At 42.5% G+C, this 13,578-nt stretch overlaps 1 protein-coding gene across 1 annotated transcript in view; it reads left to right on the top strand.

Annotated features, from left to right (window-relative positions):
• Positions 1 to 780: 780 nt before the first annotated feature.
• Positions 781 to 13,578, top strand: part of PRDX4 (peroxiredoxin 4) — a 32,090-nt gene continuing 19,292 nt past the window's right edge. Inside the window, exons 1-5 of the mRNA XM_030202251.1 lie at positions 781 to 1,053; positions 1,599 to 1,716; positions 7,427 to 7,543; positions 10,106 to 10,228; positions 12,336 to 12,466. Of these exons, the coding sequence (XP_030058111.1) occupies positions 831 to 1,053; positions 1,599 to 1,716; positions 7,427 to 7,543; positions 10,106 to 10,228; positions 12,336 to 12,466 (712 nt within the window). The 5' untranslated portion in view covers positions 781 to 830. The remainder of the gene's footprint in view (positions 1,054 to 1,598; positions 1,717 to 7,426; positions 7,544 to 10,105; positions 10,229 to 12,335; positions 12,467 to 13,578) is intronic.

Genomic DNA, 13,578 nt, shown 5'->3' with positions numbered 1-13,578 from the left:
AAAGGGGCGGGGCAAGGGCATGAAAGGGGTGGGGTAAGGGCGTGAAATGGGGCGGGGCAAGCGTCCTCTTTTTATGAGGACAAAAAATGGTAATCCTCAGGGTTGCCAGATGGGCGGTTTTCCCGCCCAATTGGGCGGTTTTCCGCAACCCGTCGCAGGAAACTTTTGCCCGCGGCGGGTTGCGTTTTTTTGGGCTTGTTTTTTTTTTCGCGCAGGTTTTGGACGGGTTTTCGGCCGGCGGGGCTAACGGCGACAGAGGCGGGGTTTGGTGACGTATTGGGCGGGGCAAGGTGACATATTGGGCGGGGCAATGACAGCAGGGGCGGGGTGATGACGTCGGGGGTGGGGTGTGTGCAGTTTTTGGGCTGTTTTGGGTGGGAATTTTTTTTTTATATGGCAACACTGGTAATCCTAGAAGGGGGTCCTGAGAGAAGGCGTGCGGGGGCACTCACTCTGTCTCTCACATACACTCTCTCTGACACACACGCACACTCTCACACAAACATACTTTCTATGTCTCACTCATCTCTCACACACTCTCTCTCAAACATACATACTCCAAGGAAACTCTTGCTAGCGCCCGTTTCATTTATGTCAGAAACGGGCCTTCTTTACTAGTTTCGCATATTTCCCATTATTTTATAGCTCAGGAAAATGAAATTACGTTGTTTTTTTTTTTCTCCTCACTCAGGCGGCTCTTTGGTTCTTTTCTAGGTTTCCCCTCAGGGCGGGCTTTCCCTTCTTCCTCCGCCTCTTGTGGGCCTCGCCGCTCCCGCTCCCTCCGCCCAATTCCTCCTCGGGCCCTTTTCACCGACGACGTGCAGTACAGAATGGAGCCAGCTCGAAAGCTGTCGTCGCCGCCGCCGCTCCTATGCCTCGTCTTGTTGTTAGCGGTGGGCGGGAAGGCGGCTGAGGAGAAGCAGCAGCGTGGGGGCAGCCGAGGCGCGGGCCCGGATGAAGAATGTCACTTCTACGCGGGGGGGCAGGTGTACCCGGGGGAGGCGTCCCGCGTCCCCGTCTCCGACCATTCGTTGCACCTCAGCCAGGCCAAGAGTGCGTTTCTCGTGGAGGAGGCGGTTAATAACAGCTGGCGCCGCGGCGACCGTTGCGTTCGAAAGTGGGACTAAGGAAAAATACAAAAGAGGGAGGGGGGGGTTGGGAGGAACGGTTAACGAGACCCTCTCGGAGTAGGTGGGGTTGGGAAGGGAAGACTGACTTAATTTGGAATGACAGACAAATGTATCGGTGCTGGGGGGTGAGATTAGGTTGCTGTGGTTGATGCTGGGTCGGAAGGAATTGGAATTGAGGTGGCGTGAGGGATAATGGAGCCTGGGGGGGGGGATACTGGGATTGGTACTGAATTATTTTCCAGGGGGTTCGGGGAGGCTGCTGGTAGCCAGTGGTGCCCCCCCCCCCCCCCCCCCCCGTTTGTGTAACACGTTACTACAGTTCTTTACTTTCACACCTTCCCCAGAGCCTTGTTTGCTCTCTGCAGAAAGACACGTCAGACAAGTCGATCGCGCGGTCCCAGGTGGCTTTTTTGCCACACTAATAACTCAAATATTCTTCCCACCCCCCCCTCCCCCTTCTCTTTCCAGTTTCCAAGCCAGCACCCTACTTCGAAGGAACAGCAGTCATCAAGGGTGAATTTAAAGAGCTGAAGTTAACAGATTATCTGGGCAGATATCTGGTGTTTTTCTTTTACCCTCTTGATTTGTGAGTGTGTTTTCAATATTTAAGCATTTGATGTTTGAAGTCAAAACTGCCCTGTTGGACCATAAACAAGATTTCTGATATTGTCGCATCATAGCGTCCCCTTATTCAGGTGATCCTTGTCATAATTCAGTGTAATACAACTGATCTGTTGGGGGGGTAACACCTGCGTAAGATTTGTTTGTGGCCGGTCAGGTTGTGCCTTTTCATCTTCTCTATGAAAGATGAGTCTTAAAGCCAGAAAAAGTGACTTTAAGTACAGAGCAGAGGGATGCTAATTGTCTCTCTCCCCCCCCCCCCCCCCCCCCCGTTTACTTAGCCGCGTGCTAATGCCGAAACACAGCCCATTAATTTTAGGAGTCTTTTACTAAACCTTGGTAAACACCGTAACACCCATTATATTCCTATGAGCATCTCAGCATTTACAGCCAGCTGTTGTTATGTTGTGGGTTTGTATTAAACCAGTCAAATAGATGGACACGTTTTTACCAAGCTGCAGCAAAAGGGGGCCTGCGCTGGCGTCGGCAAGTGTTTTTGATGTGCGCCGAGGCCCCCTTTTACTGCAGCTAGTCAAAGGGTAGTCTTTCTTTTCTGCAGAAAATGGCCATGCAACCATTTTTGGGGGGAGCCCTTACTGCCACCCATTAAGGTGGCAGTAAGGGCTCCCCTGCTAACCCGGTGGCACTGCCCAATTATGACGGCAAGCTGGGGGTAGGGGTAGGAAATACCACCGCGCTGCTGCAGTAGTCTGGCGGTACTTTCTGTTTAGCAAGCGGTAAGCCCGCATTGTAAAATGGACCCTAAGTTCAATGCTGGGTGGAACCTGGAAAGCACTTCCATGCACTTGGAACTGAAAGGAACTGTTTCCTAAAAAATAGCTCAGCCCTGTCTTAGATTTCTGGGAGATATAACATCAAATTTAGCATTCTGTAAAGGACCATTTCAGAAGGTATATGTTAATCTGCATGGTTTGTTTTTTTAATCAATTTAAACAGATTTTTGACCTTGCATTAAAAAATTGGACAGAATAGGCAGATGATGTCATGACTGATGAAAAACAAATTATTCTTGAAGTAAATATGTAGGGCTTCTAAGGTGTTTATGACTTGTAAACTTAGGGGTGATTTGGCTTTGATGGCATAAGGTTTATAATTTGTAAACCTAGGGATGATGTAGCTTTGATGGCATAAGGTTCTCTTATGCCTTAGGCCACAGTGACTTCCTAGCTTTCTGTGCTATCAAGTAGAGACCTGGGTTTGTTTTCCAGTCTGGCCTTCTGCCAGGCTTTCTGCTTATCAGAATGGAAACGCCACTAAAATAACCACTTTGAACCCTGTAGGTGAGAGGAATAGCCTAATGCTTTTTGTAGCTAATTAGGGTAATTTGAGGGTAAATAAACTGTTCTTACAGTATAGATACTATTGCTGGGTACCTTTTTTAGTTGAGTCAAACAAACTCGTACATCTGAGGACTCATCCTCATAGAAAAGACACAAAAACAGTGGAGGGTGCAAGGCAGGCAAGGAAAGGGGGTCAAAGAGTCCTAGGACAGGTTTTTTGTTTTCAGTGTTTAACCAATAAACACCTAGGGTGGGGTGGGCAACCTGCAGCCCATGGGCAAATTCGGCCTGCCATTGAATTTTATGTAGCCCCTGAGACCATGGGAAGTATACTGACTTGAAATCTATTGACGAAATTACCAACTTTTGTAAATCCCTGAAGACTTATCTCTTCAACAAGGCCTACAAAGAAAACCCACAGCCTTACTAAACTACTGCACCAACACAATGGGTCAAGAAAATCTATCTTTTATACTTACCCACCCAACTCTCCTTTTTTTTTTTCCCCTCACTTAATCTTTGTACATCACTAATTGTATCTGCTATCCTGGAATGACAATGTCATAATAGAACTCTGTAAGCCACATTGAGCCTGCAGATAGGTGGGAAAATGTGGGATACAAATGCAATAAATAAAATTAACCAGAGTTTTGGCAATTTTACTGTTTTTCACAAATATTTTCAGAATAATCACAATAGCAGTTTGTTTCCTTCGCTTTTGGTTACTCCATAAACCTAATAAATAAAAATGTATTTTGCATTTCCAGTTCCAACATTATATAATGTGGCTTTCTAGGGCTAGTACTGACATGCATGTAGCCCTCTGTATGTAAAGGTTTCCCTTCCCTGACCTAGGGGTTAATGTTTAACCCATGATGATCAGCACCAGGCCATATCCAGATAGTGGTGCTGAATATCTGTGGATGATTGGCAGCTGCCGGATGTTACCTGTGTACCCCTGATGATCAAAGCCAGTACCCGGATAGCTATCTGGATACTGGTGCTGAATATTAGCGGTGCCTGGATAATTTCGGCTCTACCTTAGTTTCTCCCTGTGACCACTCAGGCACTACCCAGATAATGCTGAGGTAGACAATGATACTCATCAGCGTTATCCGTATAATACCACTGTATATCACTGACTGGGCCTGGTAGGCACTAGTTATCCATGTAGCAGGTGTTGCTGCCTGGATAACTCACTTTGAATGTTGGCTTTTCTTTTGTATTAGGGGTCTTTTTAAAACCTAAAATCAGAAGTCTGGTTTTGAACTGCTGTAATCTAGTGGGATTAGTGTGTAGGAGTATACTATTGTTTGCTTTAATTACCTTATCTCTCTTGGTACCTTCAGTATTTATTTTCTTGTCACTGGAAGCCATAAGAAACTAGGCTTTGGTGCTGATTATTTTAAGGTTCTGTGCTTTGTTGACTGGTGGGGGCTCTGAGAGGGAGGGGGTGAAAGGAATTATACTGTTTGGCTTGGTACTGTCTTCCTTTGCTATTAGATTTGCTCTGTTCAGGTTTATGCCAGTTTAGATGGGGAGGGGGGGGGCGTTGTATTTACGACTTAGATAATTCTTTTATTGTTGGTATATTACATAGTAACATAGTAGATGACGGCAGATAAAGACCTGCATGGTCCATCCAGTCTGCCCATGACAAACTCATATGTGTATACCTTTCCTTGAATTTGTACCTGTCCTTTTCAGGGCACAGACCATACAAGTCTGCCCAGCAGTATTTCCCGCCTCCCAACCACCAGTCCCGCCTCCCATCACCGGCTCTGGTACAGACCGTATAAGTCTGCCCTCCCCTATCCTCGCCTCCCAACCACCACCCCCTCTTCCCCCCAACTGCTCCGCCACCCAATTTCAGCTAAGCTTCTGAGGATCCATTCCCTCTGCACAGGATTCCTCTATGCATATCCCACGCATGTTTGAACTCCGTTACCGTTTTCATCTCCACCACCTCCCGCGGGAGGGCATTCCAAGCGTCCACCACCCTCTCCGTGAAAAAATACTTCCTGACATCTTTCCTGAGTCTGCCCCCCTTCAATCTCATTTCATGTCCTCTCGTTCTACCGCCTTCCCATTTCCGGAAAAGGTGCGTTTGCGGATTAATACCTTTCAAATATTTGAACGTCTGTATCATATCACCCCTGTTCCTCCTTTCCTCCAGGGTGTACATGTTCAGGTCAGCAAGCCTTTCTTTATACGTCTTGGAACGTAAATCCCATACCATCCTCGTAGCTTTTCTTTGCACCGCTTCCATTTTTTTAACATCCTTCGCAAGATACGGCCTCCAAAACTGAACACAATACTCCAGGTGGGGCCTCACCAACGTCTTATACAGGGGCATTAAAACCTCCTTTCTTCTGCTGGTCACTCCTCTCTTTATACAGCCTAGCAATCTTCTAGCCACTGCCTTGTCGCACTGTTTCGTCGCCTTCAGGTCCTCAGATACTATCACCCCAAGATCCCTCTCCCCGTCTGTGCCTATCAGACTCTCCCCGCCTAACACATACGTCTCCCTTGGATTTCTACTCCCCAAGTGCATCACTTTGCATTTCTTCGCATTGAATTTTAATTGCCAAACGTTAGACCATTCTTCTAGTCTAGTCTGATCTGGTTCAATAAAAATGTTTACACCTAAAATCAATCCTGCCTATATTCTTCTTGTGTTTTCAATTGATTGCCACACTAGAGTTAGTTACTACTACTACTTAGCATTTCTATAGCGCTGCCAGGGTTACGCAGCGCTGTACAAGTTTAACATGGGTCTTCTATGAGACATTCAAGAGCAGTACTTAGTCTTGATCTGAGCCAATCTCGACACTTGGTTGTATATAAATTATTAAATGTGTTAGAAATGTATTTATATTTATGTATTAAAACATTTATAATCTGCCTGTCATAAAATCTGTAGAGTACAACTTAAATATACATACATTAAACATATAAACTAAAATAAAACATAGGTAAAACATAACTAAAACCTAAATTAATCATGTGCACTCAAAAATTATAACCAACCAATGCATGTAATCTTGCCACAGCAAGAAAATCCACTATTTCTGGGATATGCAGTATTAAATGTTTGGTACTTTTTTGGGATCTTGCCAGGTATTTGTGACCTGGATTGTCCACTGTTGGAAACAGGATGCTGGGCATGATGGACCTTTGGTCTTTCCCAGTTTGGCAATACTTATGTAAGACAGAATAGAAAATCACAAAGGTGGTGCAAAAGCTAACGAAAACAGGAACTCTTTCAGCTGTTTAAAAGTGGCCATATCTGACATCAGTGGGAGGTTGACCACGGATGCCAAAGACTGTAGAGGTATATACTTCAAAACAAATATTTATTTGGTAAAAAGACTCAACACAAACGTTGTGTTTCGGCGCAAGGCCTGCATCAGGAGTCTGACATACTGCTGGGCATTATGGGTCAGTATTTATCCTTGTCCATCTTGGGAGCAAATATAAGTCTGCCTTCCCTCTGAAGAGCAGTCTGGAGGATTTGATGAGGAAGCAGTTGGAATTCAGAATCAGAAGTGTGAGAAGATTTTAAGCGAAATATTTCCAGATATTCAGCCAATTTTGTGGCCCAATCCCAAGGAGAGGGAAGGCAGATATTTGTTCCCAAGATGGACCAGGATAAATACTGACCCATAATACCAGCGGCCGAAACACAATATTTGTGTCTAGTCTTTTTACCAAATATTTATTTTAAAGTATATACCTCTCCAGTCTTTGGCATCCGTGGTCAACCTCCCACTTTTTTCTACAAACCTTCGTGTTTCCCGTGGGGCGTTTCGAGTTCTCCGCTCCTGGCGGATTCTCTTCCATATCTAACAACCTGAGCTCAATAGGCAATTTGCTCCACTCAACTGGACTTACAATAGAAAAGAAGCAGCTTTCCGTCTTTGAAAAATGAACCTTTTTCATGGAGGGCATAGACAATTGCATGCCCTCCAAGTGGAGGGAGGAAGACAACAGTTTACAAATGTTTCAAACAGTAGTCAGGTATTATGGAACATCATTTTGCAAAGCCGTTCAGATGATCAATATTGATCTTGAAGTGACTTGGTAGCTAATGCAAGGATTGAAAATAAGGCATATTTATGAGGAAAACCAAAATAAGGCATATTTATGAGGAAAACCAAATTTAATTGGGGACATTGTTTATATCCACACATTTTTCTGTATACGTGTATTTGATCAAAATAAATGATGATTCTCATGAAGCTTTGATAACAAATACTGTTAGTGTTTTCCATCTTGATTATACCATATCCCTTGCAATTAGGAATGTCAGGGTGGCATCGAATGCTGGTGCTGTTTGAAGAGGTAACCATTTCTTTTTGCTTCTTCTTAAAGCACATTTGTATGTCCAACGGAGATTATCGCCTTCAGTGACAGGATTGAAGAATTCAGGTCTATAAACACTGAAGTAGTGGCATGTTCGGTGGATTCACAGTTTACACACCTAGCCTGGTATGTAACTTTCATATGTGAACCATTAGAGTGTTACTTCACAGTAATTCATTGAGAGAAAAATGTGTTAAACTGAATTTTTTTTTCATTTGAGATTTCACCTGTTTTTTATAGATATGTAATAAAAATATACAGTTTGACCAGTTAGAATTGAAAATATTGCCCTACAGATCCTGTCTGTCAAGTTTGGGCAGTCAGGTGATTTAGCTTGATGGTAGTAGGCCTTAGGCCACAGTGATTTCCTAGGTAGCCTGCTTTATGTGCTACCAAGTAGAGACCCGGGTTTGTTTTTTAATCTAGCCTTCTGCTCATCAGGGTGGAAATGCCATTAAAATAACCACTTTGGCGGGCTACAGTTGGGGTGAGGTTTTTCTTCTATTATAAATATTAAAGTTCCTTTTATCGAACTATTATATTGTTGGCTAAAGATTGTGTTTGTTATTTGTTATGCACAACTATTCATCAATAAAAGTTGTTTAAAACTAAAATAACCACTTTGAACCCTAGAGGTGAGATGAGTAGCCTAATGGTTAGTGCATTTAGCTGAGAACCTAGGAAGCCTTGCTTTGTAGTCGGTGATGACATACTGTTCTTAAGGAGCAAGTGCTCATCTCTCAAGTGATCCTGAAAACAGTCTGAAAGGCTTCTTTAGAGACATTCATTTCCAGACCAGAAGATTCAAGGCAACATTTATGAACAGTACATTTTAGAGCCCCTTTTAACAAGCTGTGGTAAAAGGGGCCCTGTGGTAAGCATTGGCATGTGGATTTGCTGTGCGCTGAGGCCCCCTTTTACCGCAGCAATTAAAAGGTTTGCTTGTTTTGGATTTTTTTAAGGAAATGGCCATGCAGCCATTTCCTGGAGGGCCCCTTACCACCACCCATTTAGGAGGTGGTAATGGCTCCTGTGCTAACCGAGCAGCGCATGGCACTTCCTGATTAGCGCCAGGCAAGCCCCCGGCGCTTAAAAAAGAAAAATATTTTTTAAGCGCCAGAAATGGTACATGGTGGGGGCAGGAACTACCACCGGGCTCCTATGGTAGCCCAGCAGTAATGCCAAATTGGTGCACGGCAATCACGTGGTAGGCTTTCCTTGCCTTTGTGAAAGGGCCCCTTAATTAGGAAATATTGTCATAACAGATGAACTTATGGAGTGTCTTAGTCTTCAGTAATACTCAACCATGAAGCACCAAAATCAATGATGTTCACAATAGGAGCAGAGAACAGTTGTCTTCTGCTGCAGTGATGTATTCTTTGCTCTTTCTCTGTCTGTTTCCCAGTGGATGAGTTATAAACCAACTTGCTATTGGGAACACTGAGAAATTTGAAACATTAAATAATAATTCCTTTTTGTCCAGCTAGACCAGTCTACACCAGTGAGTTATACCCCCCCCCCCCCCCTAAACAGCAGATGGAGATAGAGAAAGAATAGACAGTTCTCAGTGATCTCGCCAGTATAACAGCAGGTACAGCCTGGAGCTAGTCAGTATTTCTCTACCTCTAGCAGATGGTGCAGGTTGGACTGGTGCAGCTGCTTTTTTGTTTGTGGAGGCCTGACTCCCATTGGTCTATGAGCCATTTCTTGGTTGAACTCTGGGCATTTTAGCTCCTTTAGCTAGGCACACTTGCCAGTGCCCTTCTAGACGCTGGCATGGGCCCTACAGGCCCCCCACACCACACCACCCTCTGTGCCTCTCTTAAAAATAAAAAAAAATGTTTGAACTGGCTTGATTGCAGGCAGTCTGCTGGCTGAAGCATAAAATATTTTTTTTAAAAAAGGGAGGGGGGAACAGAGGCCAGGACTGTGAAAAGAGCCATTTTCACTTTAAGTGGGCCAGATGCAATCACACCTTTGGCAGGTTGGTGTGCAGGGAGCGGTGTCTTCCTCTCACTGGGATGTATGAGATTTGATATGTTGGACTGGTGAAATTTAATTTTAACTGTTAATTTCATTTCCTTGAGTGTGGCTAGACCAGTCCGCCATCCTACCCCAGAAGACAGATACCACTCTGTTTGTTTTTTGCTGCAGCGAACCAGGGCTGTGGTCCCATTGGAACTCCCGCTCATTGCTAGTATTGTAAGTTTGATCATTGATCCTACAAAGGTTTCAGAGGTATCCTTGTTTTTTTTTTTTTTACTTTCTGCAGTGGAGTTTTGTTAGATAATACTGCCTAGCTCCAGGCTGCCCCTGCTGTTATATTGCTGAGGTCACTAGGAACTGTTTGGTTCTTTCTTTCCCTCCATCTGTTGGTTGGAAGATATAGCCCACTGTGTAAACTGGTCTATCCGGACTCAAGGAAAGGAAATTAACAGGTAAGAATACATTTCACCATTTTGTTGTAAACCACTTTGGGTGACTTTTTTATTTTAAAGCCAGGGAGGCAGTCTAGAAATACAATAAATAAGAAAGAGACGCTTCTGGTCCTAAGGATTCCCTTTGAGGGGAAAATGAGACCCTTTAGGAGAACTACACCAGTGTTATGGATTCTGTTTTTCCTGTATTTAATCAGAATAATTTCCTCTTTGAAATGTGAAACATTTGTATATCTCTCTTTTCTGAAAGGATTAATACACCACGAAAGCAAGGTGGACTTGGGCCATTGCAGATTCCACTTCTTTCAGATTTAACTCATCAGATATCAAAAGATTATGGTGTATACTTGGAAGACCAAGGGCACACACTCAGGTAATGTCACCTAAAACATTAGGTGGAACAGTTTTATGAAAACTGTAATCTAGTGTAAACAGCAGTGAGCATATGCAGTTGCTGTTCAGTGCTTAGGCGCACACTGTTCAAATTCCTAGTTTAATAAAATGATAAAGTTGATGGGTATAACTGCATATAGAGTCCTTGATATTTTCCTGCTGCCAGACTGTTCAATAATGCTCTCTGTATTCCAGTTTAGAGGTCTCACAATTTGAGCTAAACCCTCTAGTTAGGAGGCTTTCCCTGAGCTGAACAAGAAGCACTGCCAAAGCCATTGGAAGAAAACCCCAAATCCACCTAGATCTTCATTTCCTTTTTATTCTCCTCCACTGTAATAAACGAATGTCAAATGCATTGTCTTGAAACAATGAAAAGCCCCAGTAAAGAGGTCCAATATCTCACATGTATGATACTTTGCACAACCTAAAAAAAAACCCTTTTCAAATTGCAAGATGTATACAGTTCTAAATTTCCAAAACTAAGGTATAGATTAAAAGAGAGCGAAAAGATACTTCTAAAATCAGTCAACATGGAGTAGCCAACTAGGGATATATGTATAGAGACATTCTAAAAGAAGTTTTTCTCTTTGTAGATACCCCTTGTTCATGACCTTTCTCCTGTCTGAATAGCCACAGATTTCTTTAAGTTTTCAGAGTCTAACAGTAGATTATTCCACTCTTCATTAGATTCTAGAAGATCAAAGCTTGCATTGAGTGTTCCGCAAAGTGTAGGCTTGTTTCTTCATACAGATCAACAAATAAGTTATAGGTTATCTCATTTTATTAGACTAACTTAATTTGTGTGACAAGCTTTTGAAAACAAATCACTGTACTGATCTGGAGAGGGGGAATAGAGATCTTTGAAAGCTAATCATGAATATATTACGTTGGTCTAGTGAATAGGGTAACCCATAATTTGTTTGATCTTTATTTCCCAAGCAGTAACCATATTACTTTATCCATGCGGAAACCTAAAGTAGCTTGAAAGTATTAATAAAGGGGAACAACTTATTTTATTTTCAGAATAATGTTGCGCCTGTCTTTAGGCTTAGGGCTACTCACATTTTAGAATAGATTCTATATATCGCGCCTAAAAATTTGGCGCTGAAATGAAATTCGCTTAGGTGTAATCTATAAAGTACACCGTAATTTAGGTGTACTTTATAGAACAAGCTTAAATTTCCGCACAGTTTATAGAATACACTGAACGCCAATTCACACAACTAAATTTAGTCGCAGTCAGTTTCACCAAGTAAAACCTGGTGTAAATCCCAATGCCTAAATTAGGTGCGGAGCTAGTTGTATTTTATAACAGCATGCATAAATGTTAGAAATGCCCACGACTCACCCATTCCACGCCCTTAACCACACCCACTTTTCAACTATGCGACTTTATGTGCATCAGGTTACAGAATACATTTGGATAGAAGTTCATGTAAATTCTAATTGCCAATTAGTGCTGATAATTGGTTGTTAACTTCCAATTATCAGTGCTGATTAGCTTGTTAACTAATTAAGGGGGGGTCTTTTACTAAGGTGCACTCGTGTTTTTAACACACGCTAAAAATAGGCACGTGCTAAATGTTAGAGACACCCATAGGAATACATTGGCGTCTCTAACGTTTAGCTTGCGCCTGTTTTTAGCGCGTGCTAAAATCGTAAGCACGCCTTAGTAAAAGACCCCCCCCCCCCAAGTTATGCACATTGTTATGGAATACACTTCGATTTACCGCACAGAAATCTCAGCACAATACATAGAATGGGGTTTATGTCTTTTGATGCTGTAGTGTAGCTAGAACTGAGTTTTTGGTGAAACCTGAAGTTAATATGGATGGACGCTAGACAGTGTGAATGTTGACACCACCTTCAGTTCTCCTGTAGTCGATGTAGGTCACTGCCATTGACTGAGAGAGCCTGACTCCAGAGTTGAGGGGCTATGGCCCACCCATATCTACGCCTTTGTTTTGTAATATATATATATATATATATAATCCTTGCCTCTAATTTACCAGAGGCATGACTCCTGTCTGCTCTGTTTCTTAAAAAAAAAGAAAACCACTTGATATTTATAATCATGATTTTTGCAGAGGCCTTTTCATTATTGATGATAAAGGAGTCCTTCGGCAAATTACAATGAATGACCTTCCTGTGGGCCGCTCAGTAGACGAAACTCTCCGTCTTGTCCAGGCATTCCAGTACACCGACAAGCATGGAGAAGGTAATGCTTTTTTCCCTCTAAAATGAAGTATAAGGTACAGACGTATGGACCTGTTTTGTTTCTTCTATTGGAGTTTGACTGTAATTGGTAGGGGATTTAGGGGTTGGTCTGGATCATTTATATTTAGATACACGATACAGCTTGGCCCTCACCTAGTGAGCGGATTGGGCAGTATTAGGGGTGTTTTGTGTAGTTATATTGTATTTCAAGCTGTGAACTGCTTCAAATCTCTTTTTGAGCAAGTGCTGGTGTAGAAGCATTAATGTAATTGTAGTGGTGGTGTTTAATTTGAAAATACAGTTTCTACCATAATCCAGCATTTTATTAACACAGACATACAGTGGTATTATATCGTTTTGGGAATTTTATCACAGTAGCTACTTTAAATATTTACTTCTATTAGGACATTTTCATTTTGAGAAAAAGAAAGGTCTACCAGTCCTTTGCTATATGAAATACAGTTCATGAGCTTCTGGAAATGTTAACTTGCTCCGAGCACTATAGTTTCTAATGGGTGCTATTACTTTCTTCCCAGGTATGCTTGATTTTGATGATGTTTATGTAAACCACATAGAACTGATTCAGCTAATGCAGTATAGAAGTATAGTTTAGATTAGGTTAAATTAGGTTAAATCAAACGCTTTTAGTGGTTGAAACCATATGTCATACTTTTTTTCTCTAACATCTTTCCTAAATAATGCCTCTTTTAACCTTTAAATGAAAAAGCAAAGTGGGGCCCAGAAAGGCTTAGGGTTTCTAGGTGATTTCTTTTCTTCTTTGAAAATCACCACTGAATGCCACAAGCATCAATTCTGATCCAAGTACTGAAGTTTTTCTGGTATCTGTAAACATAGGAGCTAACTTTTCAAAATGATTGGAGGTGCTCAATTCAGCACATATTACCATGACCGTTAAAGAAAATCAAAGCATGGTGGGTCATGGGCACAACTGGCCAGACCATATTTAAATGAACATAGCAGATAATGCTTACATTAAGAGGATTCAAATGACCAAAAGGGAAGCACTGAAATTCCCAGTCTCCTTGCACCTAGCTCACCCTTATCTCACTCTCCCTCCTTCTAGACACACGTACACACTATCCCTTCCCATCC

This window comes from Microcaecilia unicolor, chromosome 4 (assembly GCF_901765095.1).
Source record: "Microcaecilia unicolor chromosome 4, aMicUni1.1, whole genome shotgun sequence".
In the NCBI taxonomy this organism is placed as follows: domain Eukaryota; kingdom Metazoa; phylum Chordata; class Amphibia; order Gymnophiona; family Siphonopidae; genus Microcaecilia; species Microcaecilia unicolor.
Note: the sequence above shows the minus strand (reverse complement) of the source record. Positions and strands in the feature narration are given on the sequence as shown.